This window comes from Ictalurus furcatus, chromosome 18, assembly GCF_023375685.1.
Source record: "Ictalurus furcatus strain D&B chromosome 18, Billie_1.0, whole genome shotgun sequence".
Classification (NCBI taxonomy): domain Eukaryota; kingdom Metazoa; phylum Chordata; class Actinopteri; order Siluriformes; family Ictaluridae; genus Ictalurus; species Ictalurus furcatus.
The window spans coordinates 11631889-11641620 of NC_071272.1; the positions used below are offsets into that span (position 1 = coordinate 11631889).

Below are 9732 nucleotides of genomic sequence, written 5' to 3' on the forward strand. Positions count from 1 at the left end.
CTTGTAGTTAATACCTAAAAAGCAACCTTTAGCAAACGTTCTTCATTGGTTGTCATATAACTTTAAGAGACCGTTGTGTTTTAACATTTCAGGAACAGCACTGACTTATTAACCAACTTATTACTGACTTGTTAACCAAAACAGAATGCTCCCAGAGGTTTATGGAAAGGTTCCCAACAACAATAAACATAGACAAACCAAATGATAATAAATTTAGGGAAGCGTTCTGTGTTAACTGTAAATTAGTTTTGGTGATGTCAATTTAAATCTAATAAATTAATAAAAAAATAATAATAATGAACCTCGGAAACCCCACAAAATATGTATCTTAGCACAGTATAAAAAAAACAACAAAAAAAAACCAATAGTACATGTTTGCTTAATGTGAACCGCTGAATACTCGAACAGTTAGTTTATATTTATAAAATGAACTGAGATTATAAAGCAGTCCTTGTGTTTTTAAAGGCGGAAATGATTTTCCAATCGACTTCTGAAAGACTACAAATCCCAGAATGCAACAGAACGAACCCGCGTGCTGAAGATTTGCTTCCGGGTGTTTGTCGGTCCTTTTCCTGTGCCTAAAAAACTGAGGAGTTTGGCTAGCATAGCCCTCCGATTCAATCTAAAGCCATCGACCCCGAAAGGCGCGATACAAGTTTGCCAAAATGACCGAGCAGATGACTCTGAGAGGGACCCTGAAGGGCCACAGTGGTTGGGTGACCCAAATCGCCACAACTCCTCAGTTTCCCGACATGATTCTGTCCGCGTCCAGAGGTGAGGGCCGCGCCATTACTGTGCGCTGTGTGCCGGCTGGTCTATGTGGCACAGCTCAGTGCTCTCTGTCAGGGCTCTGATTAATAACTTACCCAAATAACGATAGGAACACAAACCTTGGGACCTATAAATGTGTATTTAATTTAATTTATTATTGCCAGAAAAATGTGTCTAGATGTATTTTTAAGCTAACGGGTTTAACGTTACCCATATAAAAGGGTCTCAATTTCAAGCGCTCTTCATTCTCCTGTTTTTATTAGCACTCTATTGAGTATAATGTTAAGCATGCCAGGCTCACTGTGAGTTAATATTCATTAGAATATTTCTGAATTAGTAAAATGAGTTTTATCTTAGAACTTAACATTACTATTAGATGCCTTACTACAATCACAAATACTCTTTTATTTATTTATAATTTGCTGTAAAGTAGTGAGCACTTTTACAACACCATATGACTGCAATGTCAAAAATGGTTTGCACTTATGAACAGCAAAATGTTTTTTCACTTTGTCCTGCAGATAAGTCCATCATCATGTGGAAGCTGACCCGTGACGAAACAAACTATGGTGTCCCCCAGCGTGCCCTGCGTGGCCACTCGCACTTCGTCAGCGACGTGGTCATCTCCTCGGATGGCCAGTTTGCTCTGTCCGGGTCTTGGGATGGCACCCTTCGTCTCTGGGATCTCACCACGTGAGTCTGAGAGAGAGGAAACACTCGGCACAAAGGCTGACAGCTTTCAGTCTCTCTCTGACTTAACAGCACACCACCAGTTATTTTACCCCAAATGTAGACAGTTGTATAGACATGTTTGGTGACTAAGATTATTTAGTTTTCCACTGGAGCAATAATGTAAATGTAAAGGAATCTTATCGTCTCCAGTTTAGCATCTTCAGGAGCAAATCATCACACACATGCCTCAGAACGCATCATCTGGCTCAGTGGGATCAGTTTCACATGAACAGTTTTGTTTAAATCGAGTCTATAATGTTGTTAGACAGGTGTATGGTTTATGCCTGCAGTTTGTACAATGCTTAACAGGTGGTTTTAAGGTTCTGTTACGTCGTTTGGAGTAAACTTAATGTTTGCTGGGCTTTAAAGTTGCGTGAAGTCAGTGTGGTTGTTGGCTGAGCAGATGACGCTGGTATATCATTCCTAAGCTTTGATCTGTTAGCGATTTAGGACACGTCCTTGTTTTTACTTCTGTATCCCTTTTCCTAGGGGAACCACAACCCGCCGCTTTGTTGGACATACCAAGGACGTGCTGAGTGTCGCCTTCTCTGCTGATAACCGCCAGATTGTGTCTGGCTCCCGGGACAAGACCATCAAGCTGTGGAACACTCTGGGTGTCTGCAAATACACCATCCAGGTGGGACTTGCTCATCTCTGTAACCTGGAAAATCTCAATAATTACACCAGAGGTGTTCAGTATTTACCAGAAACGACTGGCAAGGCTGCATATTTTCATTTTTGATTTTGAATGAGTGTTAGGCAGACCTGCCAACCTTTTTAATATCAGAGTTTGCTGGTACTCAGAGTTATCACTTAAAATCAACGTGAATCTGGAAAGGTTGACCATTGTGTCGGTTTTTTATTTTATTTGTTTTTTTTAATACTCCAATATTAACTGACATTACCCATCAAGCCTCGCCCCCTTTCACCATTTCGCACTAGTAACTTTCTGGTTGGTTATTAGTTGTGCACCATTATGGAGAAGACAGAACTTTGACTGATTGCTCTGATCTTTTAAAAGTGTGTGTGTATGTGTGTGTGTGTGTGTTCACAGGATGAGGGCCACAGTGAATGGGTGTCCTGCGTGCGCTTCTCACCCAACAGCAGCAACCCCATCATTGTCTCCTGTGGCTGGGACAAGCTGGTTAAGGTGAGCTCATGTTTATGGCAACTTTGACCTTCGTACATTTTTCATGTAAGACTGTTGTGTTGCACTCAAGGCTGCACAATGTATCGCTTGTTAGACCTTATGACACTCTTGGTCTTTTATCACTCGTGTGTGCTACTGAGCTTGCTAATAAACCCTTGTTTATTTGGTTGCTTTCTGATTAGTGGTTCCAGATCAGGTTTCCGTCATCGATTGGAAAATTGACAATTCATGCAGCCGTAGTAGATTTTGGGAAAGGCTGTAAATTGTTATAAACTCTCTTGAAAAAGCAGGATTTCTTGCATCTTACTTTTCTCTGTAACTTTGTAATGGTCCTCAGGTGTGGAATCTGGCCAACTGCAAGTTGAAAACCAACCATATTGGTCACACTGGCTTCCTGAATACGGTCACCGTCTCCCCTGATGGGTCCCTCTGCGCTTCTGGTGGAAAGGTAACGCCACCATTTAACCATGGATAACGACTGGCTTGTGTTAAAGGAACGTAAGTCAGCAGCACCAAGCCTGATTGGTCATATGAGGATAAATTTTCAGCAGTTGTTTGAAAGCAGTCAGCTGTGCGATCCTGCTGTTTGGTGATATTGAATCAGATTAATACGCCTTTTTGTGTAGTGTATTTGTACTGATAATTTGTCTCGTTCTCGTCACGTAGGACGGGCAGGCCATGCTGTGGGATCTAAATGAAGGGAAGCACCTGTACACTCTGGATGGTGGCGACACCATCAACGCCCTCTGCTTCAGCCCTAACAGATACTGGCTCTGCGCAGCCACTGGCCCCTCCATCAAGATCTGGGTATTGCCGCTTTTCTATTTCATTTTCACTTTACGGCTGTTCTGAGAATTTTATAACATTTTCTTAGCACTAAGTTTCCTATACTTGTTACATTGTGTTGGATGTAACGCAGGTAGAGTCTAACATTAACGCATATGGACAGTTATTTTCAATTAAAACAGAAGGATAGCCTTCATCATATGTTAAGACTCTCTATTCATCTTGATTGTTGGAGAAAGATCGCTTGTGCAGGCCACTGATTAAAGTCATGTTTAAAGCATCTGTCTTCAATTGACCTTCTCATTTCAGTTTTTTTCTCTACTGCTGCTAAGCCAAATTTATGGTATTTCTCATGTCTTTAATCAAAACATCTTGAACTGAGGTTGAATTGGACAAGTATGTATTTTGCGTGATAAGTAAGTTCTTAAAAATGTACTCGCTTGCAAAGGAAACACCTCTGGGAGGAGACCCCTGTCTAGGTAGACCGGACATGTTAAAAAGAGATCAAAACATCAGTAAACAAATCAGCATATGAATATTTAGTCAGTGTAGCATGATGGATAGCACCACAGGAGAAAGTTCGTAACTTAGTCAACAAGAATATCAATGTTTGACAGATCCATGCTGAGGGCTTCACTAATCAGAACAGTATTAGGTCTTTCCTTGCTCCTAGTGCTCTTGCCTTGATTTGTGAAGAGCTGCAAAATTAGCTGATGAGCTGGATCAGGTGTGTTTGGTGTTTGAATCTGTGTGGAGATTAGTATGTCCCAAGAGAGACGAGAGTGCAAGAGAAGCAGGTCCTTGACCACATGTGAAGGCTTTAGATACAATGGTCCTGATTGACTTGCATTTTAATGCAACAGAACAATGCTGCAGGCTTACATGGGGAAGTACTGGACAGACGGGTGGGCAGTGGTCCTGAGACGTCTGCATCTCTCAGTCAGACAGTTGGCAAAGTGATTGGGTGCGAGCAGAAAGGAGACAGAACTAACCTTACAGTAGGCTCAATGCTCCAAAGCCTTGCGTTTTTACATGTAGTGAAATGAGTAGAAACCCAGACCTAAATATGACTTCCTCACTTCTGGGTCTAAGATGAGGGACTTCAAGATGGTTTTTATTTGTTTTCAGCACTGAAAGATGGCTTGAACTTGGTGTTAGATGTAGTGGATGGTAAGGTTTTGTGTTAGTGCTTAATAAGTTAAGAGTAGAACTTTATCGGTTTCTTTTGACTGGGAATTGACTACTTTGGTATTTTTGAAGACATTTCTCTATATTGAATAATAAGGTGATTGATGTGACATTTCCATGAAAATCTTCAAATAGCAGAAAAGGCACAGAATTGTCAACAGTTTTACCATTAAAACCCCAAACCCGCTTGCTCTCGCTCCATTTCCACGTAAAACTGGTCATAAGGTTTCATAAAAGTCCCTGTAATATGAACCGTCTGTTTTCATATTGTACTAACCCTTAAGATTTGTAACTTTTCAAAAATATTAAAAGCCCTGTTTCTTAAACAAATACAACAAAACCACTGCAGTGACTCTTTTCACACGTTTACCAATCAAGTAAACTTGGTACTATAATTACTGGTTGCTTGCGTCGTGATTTTCTTTATCACGTGGAAGGCTTGTACTACAGGATGGCGGCTATTATTATGCTCCATGAGCTCAGCTGTTGCCATTACCAGCTGTTTATCTGTTGAGATTGCTCCTAAGTGTCACTCTCTCTGACCTGTGTCGGTGTTACTGCTTTCTCCGCAGGATCTGGAGGGCAAAATCATCGTTGATGAGCTGAGGCAGGAGGTGATCAGCACCAGCAGCAAGGCTGAGCCGCCCCAGTGCACTTCCCTGGCCTGGTCTGCTGATGGACAGGTAAGAGAGCAGACTTCAGGATTGGCGTGTGTATAAGACATACGTGTCTTTGCAGCCAGTGGGCTGTGAGATGTGATGTGATGTGTGAATGCAGCAGCTGGGTGATCTCTTGAGCACCTGTATTAAGCATAATGTTTCATATGTGTTCTTTCTCAGACTCTGTTCGCTGGCTACACTGACAACCTCATCAGGGTGTGGCAGGTTACCATTGGAACCCGATAGACTCCTTAATTCCAAGAACAAAATGCTAAGAATGGAACTTGGATAAAAACGAATAAAGTAATAAAAATCGGATTATTTGGTATCTTTAGTGTTTTTTAATTTTTTTTTTTATTCTACTGTCTTGGTAATGTCTGTTATGCGGTTAAAGTTAACGGTTAAAGTTAACGGTCATCTCGTCTGTATCTGAATGCTTACACACTGGCTGTCTCTAGTGGCTTGGCGCAGTTTATTTAATTTTTTTTTATCTGTTAGGGTACGGCTGAGATTTGTGTGACAGGTGAAATTTCACACTTTCCCTGAAGTAAGTTACAAATGTATCTACTTGCATACTTTTTTCAGAACTTGCTGGAAAATTCTGTTTTGTGGAAGAACTAAACAAACAAACAAACAAAAAAAAAACAAGTATAGCACATGTATGCGTAAGGGGCCTGATAGCATTCTCTGCCGAGTGTGTTACTGGCTTCACGTGTCTCGGAGGAAGCATGTGAGAGCCTTCACCCTTCCGGGTGGTATCTGTTGTATGATGGGGGAGACTGGTGGGTGGGAACTAGCCAAGATTAGACAAGGGAGAAAATTGCAGGGTGGGTGGATACAGTTTGCAGTGAAAGGTAAAAATACCATGTGTAGTACAACAGCAATAACTGTTTCAACTTTCTTTTTGTCTTAAAAAGCAATAGCAGCCACACATCCTGTTAACACATCATGCATTTATTGTTAATGGCTACTGGGCATCATCATGGCCTGCATGATGGAAAGAGCAAACAATAACGTTTAGTGAAAAGTAGTGGTTTATGTAAAAAAAAAAAAAAAAACATTTAATTAAAAACATTAATTGCAAACAGTTGTTGCAGCTCTAATGTATTTTTTATGTGTATGTATATGTGAGTGTGGATAGAGATAGATATATTGTGTATATAAAAATATATTGCACATTAGAGCTGCAACAATTAATCGAAAATAATCGATTATGAAAATAGTCAACGAATCTCATTATCGATTAGTTGGTCTGCGTGTGGCATTAACTTGTTTATAACCAAAATGCAAGTTTCTCATTAAATGTTTGTGCGATGCAGTTTAAATTGTCATCTATTTGTAACAAGGCCATGTTGCTCCTCACTCACAATGTAGACGCAGTGATAAACGGTGTAGTGTAAGTAAAATCTGATTAAAACACAACGATCAGAGTAAATATAAGTAAAACAATATGCCTAAAGGCAGTGAACAGAAACCGTAACGTGAGATTTTTAAATTGTGGATCCATAAAAAATAATGCATAAATACTTATTTATATTTATTAGTGTGTGTGATTTTTATTTATATATATATAATATATATATTATATCTATATCTCACACATACGTGTGTGTGTAAGTGACTGTTGAAATAGCAGGCTTTAGCAGTAATGTGATGGTAGATGGTGCATTGTTTCACTCTTTGTTTATTTATTGTTACACTACACATTCTAGGTTTTTTTTACGCAATACGTGTGAATTTTTGTTGCATGGAAGGATAATTACCTCAAGTATACTGGCTGAGGAATCTGCTCTTCAATTTTCAGGCAATTATATATTTTGAGTTCTAACAGTTGCAAATTTCTTATAATGCAGTCCATAGAACGGTCTGTGGAGACAACCTGGACATTCATTTTTATTTTTATTATTTATTTTTTTATAATGGAGCTGACAATTGTTTTGACAAAATTGCTTATTAAATCAAATAAGCATCCCCATATGCATGTGCAGAAAATCTAGCAACATGTTTGGGAGATATTTGCTGTGATTATAAGAGGAATAACATGCATCAGGATGTGCTATTAAAAATATAAATTTTGGTATAGTAACTAGAGGTTGACAGTGGATTTTACCACTAACTAAGTTGGGCTGTACCTACCGATAACTGATTAATCAACTGATAGCTTTTAAAATTGATACTGAATGAAAACACAACACTCAAATTAAAATATTGCTGAACTTCATTACAAAAATAAACAGTACTGTCTGTACCATGAGAATGTAGTGTACTTTTTTAAATTAAATAAATATTAAAATATATTAACTGTTAATAAATATCAAAGAAAATAAAAGATATACATCCGAACCAAAAAGTAACACTCCAAACATATTTTAAAATAAATAAATAAAAAGATACAAATAGAGGCATCCAAAATGAATTGTTTTAAAAATGCTGATTTCGCCTCTAGAGGCCGCTCTCGTACTGTATAATGACGGCAGACGCTTATCAGCCGCTCCCGTCGCACACCAATAAAACTATCGTTTCATGAAGAACTTACCATAAAAATATATATGTGGCCTGCATTTGCATAACATGACCGACTTATGTTTTATGATGCAATAACTCCTGCCTGTCACATGATCAATACTAACTGCTTTTTCTTTTCTTTTTTTAAATAATAATTTGGCCAAACTTTTGCAGTGGTGTTTTTCCACACATGAACCAGTTCTATTAATGGTCCTGAGAAAAATTAATTGTGAGAAGCAAGCACTGTAAAATGTAGGGATGACTTTACTGTAGTTAAAATATTTTTTTCTTTAATCCCCATCAGTGTAGCGACTTAAATGAAAAGAATCTGGCTTTGGTTGAAAGATAAGAAACTCAGCTTTGGCTAAGTGAAGCTTAATATTAGATAAAGCAATAATAAGACTATAGAGCTGTTTTAAAAACATGTTTGACACTTAAATCCTGGTCAAAATCTACTATTGCTGCAGCACAGTATTTACAGGTGATTACGGTTAATTTTACCCTTTCCATGTGTCTGATCTGTTTTCTTGTCGACAGAACACTGTGTATGATCTCAGTTGCTTTCTGGTGCGACACACACACAGTATCAGACAGTCTTGAACTAAAGTTGAAACTGAGTGAATGTATCCTAAAGCTATATAAAGATAAGGCTGAATATGTTGAGGTGTGTTCAGAATTTTTTTTAACTCTCAGTATGATTGTTGGTGTGTATTTTTTTTTTGTTATATATAAAAGATTATGTCTGCTGACATTTTGTAAATTTACATTATTTCTCTTCCCCTTACATTTATGGGCTCTAATATTTTAGTAATAGTTGTTTTTTTTTTGTTGTTTTTTTTAAATGATTAGAGCAACATTTTGAAAGAAGGATGTAGGTGATGGTAGCATGGGCACTGAGAAGCTATATTAGACCTTCAGTCTAGTATATGGATATAGATGATAAAGATATAGAGGAATTAATAACATGAGGTATTGAATATTTGTGTTTGTGCTACTGAACACTTTTCAGATGGTTAAACATTTTAGCTCTAATCATAATTGAACAACAAAAAATTACTACACATTGAATATTCACTTTGAAGTTTCAAAGTGAACACTAGTTATTTTTAGTCTTGTGCATGTTTTAATTGTGCATGTAAAAATTAATTTTCAGGATTTTTTAGACACACTTATAACTTTGTATTACACTTTGTATAACTTTGTATAACACTAAACCAGATGTATACAGGTATAGCCAAACCCCCATCTCTCAATTTACAATGTTTCTGTAACCCATATGAATCTGGATCTGGCAGTGCTCTCATGACACATGAAAAATATTTGTTTTATAATGATTCCTTTACGATGTTTGTATATCTAAGTATATGAATAGATATGATCTATTGGATATTATATATAATATTTAATCAAATATCCAACAATATCCCAGTTTTTGCATATTTGTCCCTGTAAATAAGGTGACGTGAAAGAGAGCTGCCCAGTTTAGGAAAGTATTATATTTATTTGAAGCTGGTTAAAATGTTGATATAAAGTTTTAAAGTGATTATATGTTTCAAATTTATCTCACTTAATAATTCTGATGAGAATTTACTTTTGTATACTTGTTGACCATTTGTTTCTTTAATGTTGATGTGTTTTATGATGATATTTGTCATACTACGGCATAAAAAATTAATCATTAGTTGATTTAACGTAAATACATTACCTAATTTCCTTACATTTATTGTAAATACATTAGTTGAACGTGATACCGTCTGATTCATACTGGACCATTTTGTGCAGTCAGTATGTTAGCCTTCGGTTTGAACTGGCGTAAAAATTGCGCATGAAGAGGGTAACAGATGACGTGACAGCGGCACTGACCAATGAGGAGGCGCCGTCAACGGGCTGTTCGTTTTAGTTGTCCAATCGGAACGTGTTTTATTCAGCGAGTCTCCATCC

The 9732-nt window shown here is 37.7% G+C and overlaps 1 protein-coding gene across 1 annotated transcript; it reads left to right on the forward strand.

The window, feature by feature from the left end:
* Positions 1-559: 559 nt before the first annotated feature.
* On the forward strand, positions 560-5604 carry LOC128622559 (receptor of activated protein C kinase 1). Its single transcript, XM_053649171.1, has 8 exons — positions 560-774; positions 1293-1464; positions 1993-2140; positions 2558-2653; positions 2991-3101; positions 3320-3460; positions 5200-5310; positions 5467-5604. Exons 1-8 carry the CDS (start codon positions 666-668, stop codon positions 5530-5532), a joined length of 954 nt encoding a protein of 317 aa, XP_053505146.1. The 5' UTR covers positions 560-665; the 3' UTR covers positions 5533-5604.
* The last annotated feature ends 4128 nt before the right edge of the window (positions 5605-9732 follow it).

Bases quoted from the DNA above. Each gene is read 5' to 3' on its own strand.
- LOC128622559 (XM_053649171.1), top strand. From the start codon at position 666: ATGACCGAGCAGATGACTCTGAGAGGGACCCTGAAGGGCCACAGTGGT. The intron at 2,654-2,990 runs GTGAGCTCATGT...AATGGTCCTCAG, and splicing joins GCTGGGACAAGCTGGTTAAG to GTGTGGAATCTGGCCAACTG. The intron at 3,461-5,199 runs GTATTGCCGCTT...CTTTCTCCGCAG, and splicing joins GCCCCTCCATCAAGATCTGG to GATCTGGAGGGCAAAATCAT.